At 39.2% G+C, this 18353-nt stretch overlaps 1 protein-coding gene across 1 annotated transcript; it reads right to left on the bottom strand.

The window, feature by feature from the left end:
- Positions 1 to 13535: 13535 nt before the first annotated feature.
- Positions 13536 to 16589, bottom strand: LOC143550473 (uncharacterized). The gene is made up of 8 exons (XM_077041110.1): positions 16338 to 16589; positions 14964 to 15020; positions 14739 to 14814; positions 14543 to 14622; positions 14369 to 14418; positions 14161 to 14245; positions 13972 to 14070; positions 13536 to 13868 (listed from the first exon to the last, which is right to left on the bottom strand). The coding sequence occupies exons 1-8, from the start codon at positions 16587 to 16589 to the stop codon at positions 13653 to 13655; spliced, it is 915 nt and encodes a 304-aa protein (XP_076897225.1). The 3' UTR covers positions 13536 to 13652.
- Between the last annotated feature and the right edge of the window lie 1764 nt (positions 16590 to 18353).

Consider the following 18353-nt stretch of genomic DNA (forward strand, 5'->3'; position numbering starts at 1 on the left):
TGACACCGCAACTGTATTTTGGATTTTTTTTGGTATCCTTGCAAAAAGATGTGATATATATATATATATATATATATATATACTTTCTTAAACTTGTGAACTAAATAAGCATTAATCAATAACAAAACGTGACAGTATTGTCTGATAAAATAATCTTTATGACTTAAGCTAAAACAATGAAAACAATATTGTCTGATAAAGTAATCTTTATGACTTAAGCTAAACAAAACAAAATCCGTCGCTGTATACCGTTTAATGATACGTGAATATCTAATGGTCAAGTATAATGCCGCTAGTTGTGGCGTAGCACTCCTTGCTGTAGTGACACCACCACCTTTGGTCATGCCCTACTTAGTGTATTTTTCCTGACAATCTTTCTAAATCATGGTATCACTTTCATATTTAAGTATTTAACATTTTACTTAAAATATTATTGTTTCAATAACCAAGAATTCAAAATCAGGTAAACGTTTTTCGTTTAAGTGTCTAACTCTAGAATAGACCAAACGTTTTTCATTTGGTTGAAACCACAAACTAGTTTGTTGATAACTCGGTTGGCATGCACTGAAACATTGATTGGTTTGACGGGTAATTTTGATACGGATTAATATGAATGGTTTTGGGGGCGTTGTCACCTTGAACCCGTTGTTTATTGAAGTCGAAAATCTGATTAGTTTTAAACGCATGTGTCCACATTCAAATATTTATTTGGTTGTAGTAAATCCTGATGATCTGAAATAACTTTCACCACATATGTTGTTTAAAAATTAAATGATAACCTAGCGGTAATAAAAGATATAATTGAAGCCAAAGGAGTTCATGGACCTAGCTAGAATACACTACATATTAATTGATTTTGACTTTTTATGTGTGTATACATTTGTTTACTTAAAAAACGTCTTTTTAAGTATCAATGTTGTGCCAGCCATGAATCATATAAACATTGCTTTCATTTCTTGGATTCATCCTTGACGTTTTCGGTTTATTTGGTAACTGATAAAAATAATATAAGATAATGTATTCTATAATTAAGAAGGCCCATAAAAACTTTTAAGCTCGTGATGAGTAGAAAAAAGAACCCTTAAAATATAAACTTAACAGCTCGTATATAATTTTTTTATTATTATTATAACGTCTACTTCATTTCATATGGATCCCCATAAAACATCCGAACGATTTACAATGAAGTGGCAGGTAAGCGGGCAACAAGCTAAGCCGCAACCCCCTTTTGGATAGCAAACTCAATCCTACTAAAAACAAAGTTTCGATTATTATGGGCCGATACATTACTATGCACAACTTTCTGAACCCTATTCAAAAGGTCCACGGCATCCGAAGCTAAGAAACCAAAAGTGTCAAAGGCAAAGGGGATAAACACGTGTTGATTCTCCAAACAAGCTTTCTCGTGTTTAGCAACCTTCCCCGATGCCGCCTTCAATGCTGTCTGGCCTGCTACAAACCCATTGTCCCTAATCCCAACAAGAGGGGACACTCCTGTGAGGTCGACACAAGCGTGTTTTCCCCCTACCCACCCAAAAACAAGAATATCGGCCGGTCGTAATGTAGATCTTTCTTCTTGAGGATCCATAAGAAAGTTTACGGGGGCTTCCTTTTTAGCCGAAATTCCGGCTCGTTAAGAACATCGCATAGAACATCTCTCACCAAATCATGTCTGTACTTAAACCCAGGCAACTCTTTGCAGTGAGCCACATGCTCGCCAAAAGAATCCAAACAAACCTTACGACAAACCGGGCACGACTCATCTACCGGAAACAAAGGGATCATTAGCCGATACTTCAGGATGGCCCGGTACTCCAAAGAAGACATATGTTGGCCCAATACTTCAATAGGGATAACACTTAAGAAATCTTGAGCCCGAGGGGCCCAAAGACACTCAAACACCGCTTTCTGATGAGGGGAAAAATCAAACTTCATTTCCAAACTCTTAATGATTCCACTATAAAGGGCACTCGCCAAAGCATGTTGGGCTTTAGGGGGGACGGTGTCTTTATTAGAGAAACCGCTAATATCAAAATCGGGAAGTGAAATGTGCAACCGATCTATCGCACTCCCATAATCGGAGTCAACCCCATCAATACCACAACCTCGAAGAATGTGGTCTTGCAATTCCCAATATTGCGCCCTCGAGGCCACAAACGCATAAGTAGAAACGTCTGAAGCTGAACATAAACCCAAACCTCCGAAACGAGTCGGAAGTGATGCCAACCTCCATTGGAAATCTCCAAAGAAGGCACCACCACAAATCACGATGTCCTCAATCGCCCCCCAAAGGCCATTGTCAAACACAGGAACTGCTTCCCCTACATACACAGGTTGGCATGTTCTGAGACCGAACAACAACTTTCCAACTCCCATACATGAGCGGAGCAAAAGGAGCTCGCATTGAGGGTCCCGCAAATGCGGGAGATAGCTCATCAACTCCACAGCTCGCGAAGCCTTTTTCATAGCAAGTTCACTGATGAACCCGACATCCCGACTAACGGCTTCCCCGAGGAGTTTCACACCTAGCACCGGTGTTCCAATCTCACAGGAAATAGATGGGCATCGGGCTCGAACCTCATTCAAAAGGGCAGTCCTATCCACCAAGTTGAAGGCATTACAAAAATCAATAGTAAGCATAGCCAATGACCCATCAGAATGGAACCTACTTAAAAAACTCTTCGCGCTATGAAGAACGACCTCGACACCACTAGGGACTCCCACCCCAAACTGAAAGTCGCACAGGTATTTAGTAATGTCTTTCCTAACACCCCTCATAGCCACCTTAGAGATCAATCTTCTCCAAATGGCACCTACGGCAATGGGTCTAATCCCATTGTCCGGTTTAAGCAACGGTGTGAGAGGAGCCGACGCAATGAACTCTGCCAAAACCCTTGGGCATCCCCCCCTCCCCAAACATAAATTAACCATTGCAGTAATAACCTTTAGTAACCCAACAGCGATCGACGACCCCTCTCCACAAAATGCATCCAAAATATGTTGTGCCCTCAATCCATCTCGTCCGCATGCCGTCCCTTTAGGGAAGGATTTAATGCATCCAAGCACACAATCCTCATCAACAACAAGAGGAGGCTCAGAAAGCAATGAAGCAGGCATAACCGGCGGGGGCAAATTGGGATGCTTAGCCACTAACGCTTTCAAAGTGTCATTGCCTAAAGGTGCAATCCCTGAAGATCATAATACTTTAATGACGGCAGTGAAATGCCCGTCCGCCACTTTTCGTAAACATTGTTTCACATTGGCGCATACTGCAACATCATCGTGCTTAGCGAGAGGCTCCTCATGACTCGAGTTCACCCCTAGAGGTGTGGCAAAAAGGGATAAAGTAAGCGTATCAAAACCATCCTTAACACCCCAAGTTGTTAGTGCCTGTTGAATACTATGACATTGCAAAGACTTTCTATTACTGGACCTGCGCTCCTGACGTTTAGAAGGTCTGAAAACACGCAACGTGCACCGCGGTAACAAGAAAAGTTTCACCCACGCCTCAACAAACTCTGTCATAGTGACCACCTTACCCAGAGCCGCAGTTAACGCTTGAGAAAATGCCATACGACAACTATGAGGGATGCTCTTAACAGTTGTTATAGGAAGAGAGAAGACGCGGTCAAGGAGAACCTCATCCGCCACTATCCCTCCCAAGGGAGCAACATTCCTCATAACATGCGGTTTATCAATCCCCACAATAAACTCCTCCACCGCTCCCACACCCTCGTTGTACTTGGTGACTCCATCAGCATGATGACACGTCCGTTTAAGAGCATTTGGACGTATGCACATCCCACATAGCCACTGGTCCGAGGCCTTTAAAGCCTCCCCAACCGAAATCAATAAATCACAATCCGTGGAAATGGCGTCCCGTAGGGTCCCTTTCCGCTCATCCAACGACAAATGAAGTCGTTTGATATGCGCAATCAACCGAGAGATCCCCTTTGACCTCGCCCGTCCATCCGGGCAACAATGGAACCCCCTAAAAGGACATGGCCAAACACCCCCCGAACCCACACTATTTTCTAGGGTCTTAGACATAGCACCCTCATCAATTAATCCACCACGAGAAATGATTTCGAACCGACAACCATGTCCACCTCCCGGCTCCCATGCCCACCTCCCCCGATGGGGCTCCTTTGACAATCCGAGCCCTTGTCATAACCCCTCACGACAAAAGGCCAACAAACAAACTCGAGCTGAGTTTTGGGAGTAAAAACCGGAACTAAGAGGAGAAAAGAGAGCAACCGCCAGTTGCTCCCCCCTCCGTAAACCCAAAAAAACCGATTAACTCATTGAGGCATTTTATCGAACACCTGGCGGGCAGACCCAAAACCGAGGATTGGTGATTTGCGAAAAGCAGGGATTGATTGAAAGATGAAGATGAATAGTTGAAAGATGATAATAAATGTTGAAATCAGTTAAAGGTTTCGAATTAATAAAATAATGTTCGCTTGGGGTTATAGCTGGGATCAGAAACTGTTGAAGGTTGGGGTTATAGCTCGTATATATAAAGACAATAATACGACGATAGCTAAGATAATAATAAACAAAAGAAAAGCATAGAAACAAAAGATCTTTGGTTCTTTATATAAAAAAAGAAAATAGTATGATCAGTAACCTGGATAAACAGGAATTAGACATTTAAGGGGTGTTTGGGATTCCTTATTTTGTCTCCTTATAATTTTTCATTAAATTAATAAGTTACAAAAGTGTAACTTATGAAACTTTTCCTCTCACAATATAAATAATTCCAAACACCTTATTACTTTTTAAAAAGTTTATAAGTTATAATTCGATGAAAATAAGCAATCCTAAACACCCTCTTAGACTTATAAAATGGAATTAGACTTGACGAAAATATAAAATAGTCATGGGCCTTTATGAAAGTTCTGGGCTGGGCCTTGTCTATAATAATGTAAAAGTGAAAATGGATTATTGTATGAAAAGTTTGCATTTTAATGAATAAAATATAGACATGATCATGGCAAGATTTAGATCGAATATAAATTCTTATCGTGAGAACCGTAAAACTCTAGAGTAATTATTTTTATACTATAAACACTTAAACTAGAATAAGTATTACTACACTATATTATTTTTTTATAATATAATTATCTTAGTTCAAAACTGTAGTTACTCTAGTTATTTTTATGTTTAGTATGTTAATTTTTATTTGTATCAGATCCCACCTCAGTGTGACAATCTCTTTTTTTCCCTTTTAATATTAAAAGTTTACGTATTTAGTAATTTCAAAGTAACATAAAGGGGAAAGTTTGAAAATTGAACCTCTTAATAAAATAATGAACAAGACACGGGCTTAAATTGTCAACTGGATTACCATGCACTTCATTTTCATACTTTACTAGCGGACTTAAATTGTCAACTGGTTAGGGTTAAAGGACAAACACTGTTAGATTTGAAAATATAAAGAACAAAACATATTAATTTTAAAAATAAAGAATAATGAATAAAATTTGATACAAACATAAAGGACAATCTTTGTGATTTTGTCAATGTAATTATACTTTATTGTCCATAGGTATTTCACCAAACTTTTTAGATTCAACAACGTGATTGTTTTAGTTTATCTGATTTAGTACATTATGTAGCGGGAAGGCTTGTCCCTAAGAATCGGGGACCTAGGGCGAGTAGAAGAAAAATGGGGCTTAAAGAACTTTTTTTAAACAAAAATATGAGAATAACTTAAACATACTAAGAAAAAACTTCATGTTCCTCGGGAATGACTCGCGCCCCTTACCCCTCCTCTTGGTTGCCATACTTGCGGGTGTGCATGCTCCATTGCTCCACCTATTTCTTATTGGCTTATTGCTAATGAAGTATTTTTTCCGTTATTATGCCCCTACAATGTTATTTTAGGGTTGTTCAAAAAGCTTGCGACTCGAAGCTTGGGCTTGTGGCTCACTTGATAAAAGCTCGAATAAAATAGCTAAGAAAACTTGATTTACAATAACCTGAGCTGAGTTGGACATTTCTGTAACCGAGCCAAAATCGACCTAAGCTTGGCTCGGCTCGTTGGCTCGATCTTAAGCTCGTTTAACTTCAAAATCAAGCTCGAGCATAACTAAGTTGCCTCGTGTATTTTCGAGCTCGAGCTCACCCATTCATGTAAACACAAATTTTATTCATTTCAATTTTTCCGGTTTCATATCAATAATCAATCTCATTACTTCAAAATTCTATATTTTAGTCATCTTATTCTATGTTGGACATATTTTGCTCACCATGACTCTCTTATCAAAAGAACACAAATACATAAAATATTATACATGTATAATTATAATTATATGTGTTTGAAAGTTATAATTATTTTTCCACTAGTGTTATTCCAACATATTACTTTCACCACATTTTGTGCTTCCATACATCACTCCTTCAATGCTTCCAACGTTTACCAAACTTTTTACGCTTGAACTTATAATGTTTAAACTTCCCATGGTGATGATGGTGATGGTATCCATATTTATGGTTACCTCCATACGCTCCCGCCATCGCTGCTACCCCTCCAGCAAGAAGCGCGCCTACACCATGCCTGTGACCTTCATGCACTAAACAAACATTTTTTGTTAAATCAATATCTTTACACATGTTTGATATTTTAGTCTTAGGGAAAAGTTAACGTACAAATTAAATTAACGTGCTAACTGTGGAAATCAAGTAGTGTAATTATATATACAAGTAGTGTAATTATGTAATTACATCGCAGTGTAATTACACTATACTATAATTACACTATGTTGTATATATAATTACACTATTTGATTCCCACAGTTAGCACGTTAATTTAATTTATATTTGATCCAAACCCTTAGTCTTATAGGGTGTTTGGGATTGCTTATTTTCATCAACTTATAACTTATTAACTTTTTGAAAAGTAATAAAGTGTTTGTGATTTATGAGAGGAACATTTCCATAAGTTACACTTTCGTAATTTATTTACTTAATGAAAACTTATAAGGAGGTGAAATAAGTAATCCCAAACACCCTATTTCAAGAATGATAAAGGATAATTAACGCACAACTTATAAATAACCGACTTATGTTATAACCAGAAAATATAACTCAAAAAACTGATTACAATAACTTTGGTAGTGATGGTGGTGATTGTTGTGTTTGTTGTTGATGTTGTATCTAACACTAACTTTGTACATCTATTTATATTAGTAACCCAACTTGGTCACCAAGCATAATATGTGGTCACCACTCAACTTGGCCACCAAGGTGAACTTGGGCAACAAGGTCAACTTGGCCAACAAGGTGAACTTGGCCACCAAGCATATGGAATGTTTCATAATACCCCTTAGACTTTAACCGACTTGTTAAAACCTCTTAGGCCCGGTTCACCGACTTGTGACCCGGAATAGAAATTAATCCAACATTCACCCCCTAATTTCTGATTAGGATTAGAAAGGTCTTCAACTCCAAGTAACTCGCGCATCTCCGTGAACTTGATTCTTGCGAGTGCCTTAGTGAGGATATCAGCCCGTTGCTCTTTCCCGCTAATGTGCTCAACATCGATCTCGCCGTCGTTGTAGCAATCTCGGATAAAATGAAAACGAGACTTTATATGCTTTGTTCGGTTGTGAAAAACCGGATTTTTCACAAGGGCTATTGCGGACGTGTTATCAACTTTCAACACAACTTTCTGCAACGCTTCTCTAGTCAACTCCTCAACAACTCTCAAAGCCATACAACTTGACACGCAGCTGCTGAAGCCGCCATGTACTCGGCTTCACACGATGAGAGTGCAACTGTCGCTTGCTTTTGTGAGCACCATGTAATTGGAGATTGTCCGTAATAAAACACGTGCCCCGTGGTACTTTTACCATCATCCTCATCTATGTTGTGACTACTATCACTATAACCTACAAGTCGTTTAGACCCGTTCTTCGCGTACTTGATCCCGTAACTCGTCGTTTTCTTCAAATATATCATATCAATAGGTGTCGTATTGCCATACCATGAGATTCTCGTGGGCTTTGCATATATCGACTAACAATACCCCAGAGTACACCATATCCGGACGAGTGTATAATAAATACCGTAAGCAACCCACTACCTTTCGATACTCGGTTGCATCGAGTTCGACTTCATTCTCGGCTTTTGAGTATTTCACACCGTGATCCATCGGGACTTGAGACGGATTACAGTTTTGCATACCGGTCTCCTTTAGAATCCTTTTGGCGTATCCTTCTTGTGTAATTATTATCTCGTCCTCTCGTTGGAATACTTCGATTCCGAGATAGTAGGTTAACTTCCCGAGATCCGACATCTCAAACTTGGTCGCCATACCCTTTTTGAAATTGGAAATTATACTCGAGCTTGTACTTGTCACAAATAAATCATCCACATACACAGCTACGATCAAAAAATGTTTCCCATCTCGTCTTTCGGTAGACTGATTGTTCCTTGGAACATTTTTGAAACTTCATGTCTCGTAGGATGTTATCGAGCTTTTTGTTCCAAGCTCGGGGAGCTTGCCTTAACCCGTACAAGGCCTTTGACAACTTGTAAACTTTTGCCTCCTCGCCTTTTTTCTCGTATCCTTCGGGTTGAGAAACGAACACAACTTCTTTCAATTCACCATGTAGAAATGCCGTCTTTACATCAAGATGGTGGATTTCCCACTCGTTAGATGTATCCAATGCGATTAGTAGCCGAACGATCTCGATTCGGGCTATCGGAGCGAAAACATCATCAAAGTCAATCCCGGGTTGTTGCACGTACCCCTTTGCAACCAACCAAGCTTTGTACTTGTTTATCGTTCCATCCGCATTTCGTTTGATTTTGAACACCCACTTCAACCCGATACATTTTGCACCATTTGGAAGTTCAACTAACCTCCATGTTTCATTCTTGTTTATCGAATCGATCTCGGTATTCATAGCTCGAACCCATTTTTGGTTCGACTTAGCCTCAAAATAGCTACTCGGTTCACCACTTGATGTAAGAAGCAATTGCTCATAGTTATAGTCAACATGTAACACATAATCTTCTTGTAATCTTCTTGGTAAAACCGAGACTCGGTTGAACGTCTTAGACCCGTTTGGGCCTCATTTTCACCCGAATGGACCTGTGACCCATTACTCGTCGACTGAACTTGAGAGCGGGTTGAGGAATTAGACCCTATATAACTTGGTTCGGCTGAGTCGTTGGACTCGGGTTGAACCGATGATGTAGGTTCAGAGCTTGGGCTACCCAGGTTGCTTCTAGACGTTTCTTCAATAGTGGGTTCGATTTGACCAGATCTATTGTCAACCGCACCCCTCAAACAATAAAAAACATACCCGGCTCATAGTCATTCTTCTCGACTTTCTTTACCCAATTCCACCCTTTGTTTTCGTCAAACACAACGTCCCGACTAACAACAATTTTCCGGGTGTTCTGATCGAAGAGACGGTATGCTTTTGAACCCGTCTTCGACCCGAGATAAACGAGTTGTCTTGACCTATCATCAAGTTTCTTTAGATTTACACTATCAACTTTAGCATACGCCATGCACCCAAATACTCGAACGTGTTCAATAATTGGTTTCTTTTTCTTGAACCGTTCGTATGGAGTTTGATCAACCAAGGCCGGGTTGGACCCGATTGATTAAAAAGGTTGAATGTCGGACCGCTTCTCCCCACATATAATTTGGTACCTGCACTGCCTTTAGAATACTCCGCACCATCCCCATTAAAGTTCTGTTTCGCCTTTCTACCACGCCATTTTGTTGCGGCGTGTACGGGGCAGTTAAATTCCGAATAATTCCACTTTCATCGCAGAACCAATTGAAATCACGTGAAGTGAATTCTCCTCCCCTATCGGTTCGGAGAGTTTTCATTGGTAAACCCGCCTCCGTCTCGATCAGGGCTTTAAACCTCTTAAAACTTTCAAACGCTTCACCTTTTTCTTTCAATAAAAACGTCCACATGTATCGTGAGTAATCGTCTATAATAACAAAGACATACCTATTACCCGAGATAGTGGATGGGTTTATTGGACCGCACAAGTCACCATGAACTAACTCCAAAGGTTGGAATGCTCTAAACGAGGATGTAGCCGGAAACGAACGCCTCGTTTGTTTACCCACCAAGCACGATTCACACAACTGATTTTCTTGTTCAACATGTGGTAAACCTCGTACAAGATCCTTCTTAGCCATCGATTTCATTAAATCGAAATTGATGTGCCCAAGTCTTGCGTGCCAACGCCATGCATCATCTTCAATCTTTGATTGCAAACACACGGGAGCTCCAATTTTCATTCGTATTTTATAGAGTCGGTTTTCGGATCTCTTGACCTTCATGAGTAACCTCCCGTTCTCATCGTACATGGTCAGAAGATCGTGTTTCATCCGAATGTCACATCCGGACTCTGTTGCTTGATCGAGACTTATTATATTATTTTTTAACTCCAGAATATAATAAATCTCGGTTAGCAAGTCTTGGTCACCCGATTTTCCTTGGAAAAGAATTGAGCCTTTTCCCTTGATTTGAACAAATGACCCATCTCCGAACTTAACCCTCCCGGTTATGTTCTCGTTTAACTCTAAAAAATACGACCGGTTTCCCGTCATATGATTACTTGCCCCATTATCCAAATACCATACATCATCTTCGACCCGCTCGGTCTCGTATTTTTTTGGTATTAGGTTTTGTTCATTTAAGAACACAACTTGATGCATATACGCCGCATCATCAAAAATTTCACGGGCTTCGGTTTTGTTTGCTTCTTGACCCTTTTGAACTCGGTCCGGGCAACCGGATGCAAAGTGACCAAACTGGTCACATCGGTAACATAAAATCTTTGATTGATCTTTCTTCACCCTTACTTTTCCCCGACTTGATGACCCTTGTTCGGTACTAGGGGTTCGGTATTGGCCATTGAAACGGCCTCGACCGCGACCTCGACCTCCTCGTCCTCGTCCCCCATTAGATTCAAAACTTTTATGACTTGCTGAATCATATTTACCGAATAAAAGTTTACCTTGGTCACCCCCTTGAATTTCTTCTTCTCGGATTCGCTCCTCATAGGCTCGAAGTCGGCCTACAACATCTTCAAATCCCGTTTTATTGAGATCCAACATTTGCTCAAGCGAAGCAACCATTTGAATATACTTCGATCTTGAGAGACTTTTGAGAAACTTCTTTACCAACCTTGCTTCATCTATAACTTCGCTGAGAGCCGCTGATTTCGAGGCAGTGCTCGATAACTTGCCCACAAAGTAATCTATGGAATCTGACTCGTTCATCTTCATATTGTCAAATTCCATTGACAAGGTTTGGAGACGTGCTTCTCTAACCCGTTCAGCACCTAAGTGTCGGGTTTTAATCGAATCCCACATGGCTTTAGCAGTTTCTTGATCTCCAATTTGCATTATCAAGGTTTCGGGTATGGATTGAAACAACAAGGCCATAGCCATGTCATTTTTGTCGTGTCACCCATGGCTACTCAAACCCAACTTGTTTGAATAAAGTAACAACTGAACGAACTATGCTATCGACAATGACAACAACTTCTTTGGGAGATCAAACCAACTTGTTCGATCAAACACGATAACAACTTCTTCAGGAAATCAAACCAACTTGTTCGATCGAGACACCTTCTTTGTTGGCCGTTAATTATCGCGTTCTTGAACCGAGCTCTGATACCAATTCAAGAATGATAAACGATAATTAACGCACAACTTATAAATAACCGACTTATATTATAACCAGAAAATATAACTCAAAAAACTGATTACAATAACTTTGGTAGTGATGGTGGTGATTGTTGTGTTTGTTGTTGATGTTGTATCTAACACTAACTTTGTACATCTATTTATACTAGTAACCCAACTTGGTCACCAAGCATAATATGTGGTCACCACTCAACTTGGCTACCAAGGTGAACTTGGGCAACAAGGTCAACTTGGCCAACAAGGTGAACTTGGCCACCAAGCATATGGAATGTTTCATAATACCCCTTAGACTTTAACCAACTTGTTAAAACCTCTTAGGCCCGGTTCACCGACTTGTGACCCAGAATAGAAATTAATCCAACACTATTAACATCAACAAAATATGTAACCTGGATAACATGGAGCAGGTGGTGGATATCCACCGAGCGGCGGATAGCTAGCGGGTGGGTAAGCATGTCCATGATTTGGGTACGGGTATGGGTATGTGACGTGTGGAGGGTAGTGTCCTGCGCCGTTGATAAGATGGTTATGTTTGCATCCGCCGATTGTAAGTCTGATCAATCAATCAATCAATCAATGAGACGGGTGCATGGTGCATGAGGGGGGTTGTGGTTATTTATGGTACTAGTGATGCCAAGAGAAAAGTGGATTCGAGACGTATGTTTTTGCATGCCGTTTATTCCGTTCACGCGTTGCCTCAACGCTGTAATATTTTAATTATATTCCACATTGTTGATGATATACTGTTTTATTACTATTGTCTTAACGTGTGATATAATAATTTAAGAAAAGTTGAGTTAATAAAGTATTTGTTCCACACATGGATTCTATGACTTAATTATGGAGGTGGGAAAAAAACTCGGACCATACTGGTATACCTGTCCCGTGAGTACGAACTAGGTTTCAGTTTCTCAGAAAAAGCATATCCGGACTCACCAGAACAGGTTCCACCTCTACCCGGTTAAAACATGATAATAACTTAATTGGTCAAGGAACTGTTTTCTACCCGACCTAGTTCTTGACTTTGGTTGACCAAACTTAGAACCGGTTCTTACTCGGTTCCAGTTTTTGAAAATACCCGGTTTTCCCACCTCTAACATAAATACAAACTTAAATACGGGGATTGAGCAAAGAGAGCAAGCATTTCTTCTATCCAAAATTCCCAATAGTTAGTCATTTAATATATAGTAACTCACTAAGGATACACTAGTTTAGAAAAACCTTATGACGTAATCATATGGGGCCGTATGACTGACAAAAAATGGTCATACGAGCAGCATGACCTTGTTATAGTGGCGTGTGTTATCACATCAGTCGCTTTTGTGTCAGTCTAACATGTTATTCAGTCCACATGTTGTGTCATTAAAACATTCATACGACCCATATGACCATTTTTCATTTTTTACGTGGCTCATACGTAACGTGTGGATACTCATCGGGTGGTATGACCTTGTTGTAGTGGTGTGCCCTCACATCAGTCACTTTTGTGTCGGTCTAACATGTTATACGACCCGCATGATGTGTTATTGAAACATATCATGCAACAACCCATATGACCATTTTTCATCTTTCATGTGGCCTGTATGTAACGTTTGGATACTAGATAGCGTGTCAGTGATGTTTGTTTTGGTTTTCCTTTAAGCTACTAAATCATCTGTGAATAAAAACATAAGTATTTTTGTTATTGAAATATAGAGTGATGCACATACATTCCTTCTAAAAGTTCTAATGCATCTCTTCTTTCCCAATACAAGTTCTTGAATTATAACTAGCTACCAACATCTTGCAGGGGTCTTTACTTTTGCGCCACGGGTTACAAACGAACTGAATTTCAGACACCTTAATCTCTAACAGGTCTAACTGATCAAATATCTTTTTAGCAAAAATAGAACCAGGTTGAAAAGCCGACCCGTTTTACCACCTCTAGAACTAGTCGGTATTGAATGGGAAGAAAAGATTATGATAGTTTTTGGTACATTCTTCTATAAATCTTTGCACCTTCAAATTCTGCATGAATCTCTCTTTCGGTTCTAATCCCCATTGGGCTACTCACCAACCATCCTTCATCGTCACACTCGAGACTACTGTCTACGTGGACAAGCTTATCTGACTCTGCATCAAAATACTTCCGCATGTCGACAGCAACTTCAAGCACATCAGACTGTATAAACACCTGTTTGGAACATAATTTCCATGTGATTTAGGCACATAACATAAAGCAACATCATGCTCCTTAGTAGAATATGCAACATAATAAATAATATTAATTAAAATACCTGTCCTCCGGGCATCAAAGTATCCACAATCGCCTCCACAAGAGGCTTCTGCACGATTCTTCTTTTATGGTGGCGTTTCTTAAAATGAGGATCCGGGCACTGAATAAAGGTCCAATAAAATGTTAAAACCGAGAAAATGACCAACCGATTCGACGTGCATTAATATGTTAAAAAAAATTATATACTCACCAGTATTGAAACCAACATCAAAGGTCCAGGGTATGTTGAAATGAGCTGCTTGAAGGATATTGATGCATTTGCAAACAGAAAATGTCTGCATAAATATGCATAAAGTTTATTTTTAACAAAGAAAATAATATTTATTAAGAGCTGCAATAAAATGCATTTGTATCATTGTATGAAATAAACAATTTACGAAAATATAACAGGAACTCACACATTACTAAGAGCCAGCTCTTTCACCCATGTTTCAGCGCGTGTGACCAACTACAAAAGTAAATAACCTTAGCATTAGAAGACTACTGATACCGAATAGTACCGTATACTAATCTAGTTATCAAACTACATAATGGTTAAATAAAAAGGTTAAAAAAATAATTATTTATAGTACCTTTTTCCGTATTTCAAGACCCAAATAGTTCTTGGACCCGGGATTTCTCTTAGCAAGCCACATGAGAAATCTACCACTACCTGAAGTTATATATATTCATGGAATAATTAGAATTCATTAGAATAAATCGATTAAAAACCGATTTTGCTTCATAATCACAATGCAGTAAATCCAAGATATGCTTATAAGTTATTACCACTGCCTATGTCCACCACTAGAGGCAACTTCGGGTCTTCAAATACATCTTCCCAATTTGGTACTTCAGCGGGAACCTATCAAAATACAAAGAAAACCTATGAATTATAACTCAATCCATCATTCCCATACAAACCACAAGATCATGTTCATATCGGTTATCGTATGACAAAGAGCTTAAAAATATAAATTTATTTTACTAAAATTGAGAAGAGAAACAACATACCGATAAACTAGAGCTAAGGGGGTTAACATGTTGCCTCACCCGAAGAACACCTAATTCCTGATAATCCATGAAAAGATATGAAAGAAATGTCAGAATTGATTAAAAATAAATCCCTAAAATAAATATAGCAATGTCCGCTTTCACTTCTTAGGTCAAATGCACATTCATCACTAGTGGTGCAAACGAACCGAGCAACTCAAGATCAGATCGATAAAAAGTTCAAAATAAAACGAGCCTTATCGAGCCCGACCCTCAAATAAAGCCCGCTTAGTTGTTGAGCCCGCGCTCGAGCCTTGTATGGGAAGAACGTTTGGGCTTGTCAAGCCTTAAAGAGCCTTGTGCATTTCTAAGTTTTAATTCTTTTGTACTTCTATGTATTAATCTTACACCGCACAGCCTAACTCGAGCCGACATTTAGCTCGTTTAAGGTACTGCACACGAGCTAGAGCCGACCTTTAGCTCGTTTGAGACACTGCACACGAGCTCAAGACAAACGTTAGGTTGTTTAAACAAGCTCGAGCCGACCTTTAGCTCGTTTAAGATACTGCATTCGAGCTCGAGCCAAAATTTAGCTCCTTTAAGGTGCTGCACACAAGCTTGAGCTGAGCTTTAGCTCATTTAAGGTACTACACACGAGCTTGAGCCGAAAGTTAGCTCGTTTAAGGTACCGCACACGAGCTTGAACCGAGCTTTAGCTCATTTAAGGTACTACACACGGGTTCGAGCCGAAATTTAGCTCGTCTAAGGTACTGCACACGAGCTTGAGTCGAACTTAGGCTCATTTAAGGGTTTTCTCAATGTATATAAAAACAATTAAATTTATATAAATTAACAAAATAATAAGCGAGCCGAGCCTGAGCTTGAAAAAAACGACTCATGAGCCGAACTCGAGCTTTAGAAAAAGATCTTGAAACAATCCGAGCTCGGCTCCCCCCTATACCATCATATGCAAAATTGATATCTTAGGATTACAAAGTCACATTGATTGAAAAGTTCAAAATCATATACTAATAAATAACTATTATCAGTAATAAATTACACAAATGAAACTATCGAGTCGAGCTTAGGCTCGTTTACAGGCGTTCTCAATGTATATAAAACAAAACAATTAAAATTTTATATAAACTAACAAAATAATAAACGGCCCGAGCTCTAGCTTGAAAAAACAACTCACAAGCCGAGCTCTAAACAAAAAGTTGAATGCGGGTAACAAAAACTAGGTAACCGAATTCTATACCCAATTCAAATTCTTTTTTTAAAACATTAAAGCAAAAGGTTAACATTCAAAATAGGATAACGCTAATGAGTTTAATGAGTAATAACAGTATTAAGTAATAAATTTACATAAATGTAAATCATTTAGTAGCTACTTACCTCGGATACGATATGCGGGATGCTGAGGTCAGCATACTCTAATGCGACGAGTTGAGGGCTTCTAATTTGCGGTTGTCGTTGCTGCTGTTGAGATACAGATGCAGCGGTTGAACAATTGCAAATATGGCGGACATAATTATAACTATTGTGAAGCAGTGAAGAAGAATTCAATGATGATTTGATAGCAGCAGTTGATGTGATGATGGTTGTGAAGATTGGGGGGGTTTTCAGTATTATTATTGCCTTACCCATAACCCCAAAGGTTTTGGAACGAATAGGTGATAACCGATAAATAACAACTTCTATTAATATTTATTTTCATTTTTATTATAAAAGATAAATGGATAATAAATAAATTATCAGCACAAAATCTCATCTTTCACTTTCTTCGTCATCTTCATGCACTCTTTCTTTATCATCCTCACCAATTCACACTCATAAAAACTGTTCACAAATGTATGTCTGAATCCAGTTTACATGTATGCCACCACCATCATTACATGTAAGCATCAGCATCTACACAGCCTGTAGTACAAACTATGTCCTCCTGTTTGCTACCTCAGTTCAAGTGCTTGCCAGATTCTTTCTCCATCCAGTTCAAAACACATAATCATCCTCCTCGTAAGATAACAAATATTCTTTCTGTTCTTTACTGTAATAATCATATATGCACATATGATCAATCTGAGAGTGCTTTAGTATTTTTGATCTGGCATTGTTGGTTTGTTTATGAATTATAACTTTGTCAAGGTTTAGTTATAGTTAGTTGTTTACCTCCACTGTGGAAATATACAAAATTTCTAATTATGGAAAGTTAAAAAACCTCCAAATCTTTTTTTTTTTTCAAATTGGTGACTTATGCACAATTTTTTAGTTTTTGTACTTTAAAATGATCTGTTACATTTTTTAAGAACAACGACATTCTACGGTATGACTGGGTGGTCGCAGGTCGGCTTGCCTGCAGCCATCCCCAGTTTTGAACCCCAGAGAGAGAGAGAGTTTCCTGAAGAGCATAACCCCTGGTTCCCGGGTCCTCCCCGTGTCCTCGGAGGCACCTTCTCTCAGTGGTGAAGCTTGGACGAGTTCGTCGGGGGGGGGGGGGGGGGGAAGTCAAAATGTATTTAAAAAAAAAATCATAAACGAGGGGGGCTGGGCTCAAATTTTGGGGCAAAAAACAGGAAAATTTACACTACGTATACACATTTTTGGGCGAAAAAGGGTCAATTTCCACTACTGCGCAAAAAAAAACAGAGGGGGGGGGGACCCCCGGCCCTAAAGAAGCTTCGCCCATGCCTTCTCTTTTGATGTCACTTGACACCAATTGCACCGTCACAAGAGCCGCAACCCTTTGGCATAACGCAGGCAGGATAAAACCCTCGTTTTGGCTCCCGAAGGAAGCCTAGCTCTTATATTCATTGCCATAACCAACTGGGCTACCCCAGAAGGTTATAGTGATGAACTTGTTGTGACCCTATGCAATGACGACTTTTTTTTATGAGTCCTGTGCCTGTAAATGAACTGAACGCTGCAGTTTGTGAACCGTTCAGCCGGAAGTTGGTTTATTTAATACACGAACGAACATGAACAAAAAAGTTTGTTCATTTATGTCCGTTAATGTATTTTTTTTTAATTTGTTTCGTCCCATTACTACTGTTTAAACTTTTGTTTAATAACCTTTTGGACCCAATACATTATTTTTTCACATTACCTTTAACTGCTTTTAGCTCATTTATGTTTGTTCATCTATGTTCAGTTATGTTTGTTAACCATTGTGTGTATACTGTTAACGAAAGAACATAAGCGAACACAAATATGCTCACTTTCTTAACGAACGAACACGGACAAGAAACCTCGTTCGTTTGATTGTTCGTGTTTGATCGTTTGTTCGGTTAAAGTTAAACGAACGTACATGAACATGCTTTGTTTGTGTTCGTTCGGTTCGTTTACAAACCAGTTTTATCCTAAAGATCAAACAGCTCTATTTAGTTTGAAGTTTAAACTTCTCAAGGCAATAGG

Source organism: Bidens hawaiensis, unplaced genomic scaffold, assembly GCF_021521415.1.
Source record: "Bidens hawaiensis isolate Kalapana, Puna unplaced genomic scaffold, B.hawaiensis_p1.1 tig00016042_1, whole genome shotgun sequence".
NCBI lineage: Eukaryota > Viridiplantae > Streptophyta > Magnoliopsida > Asterales > Asteraceae > Bidens > Bidens hawaiensis.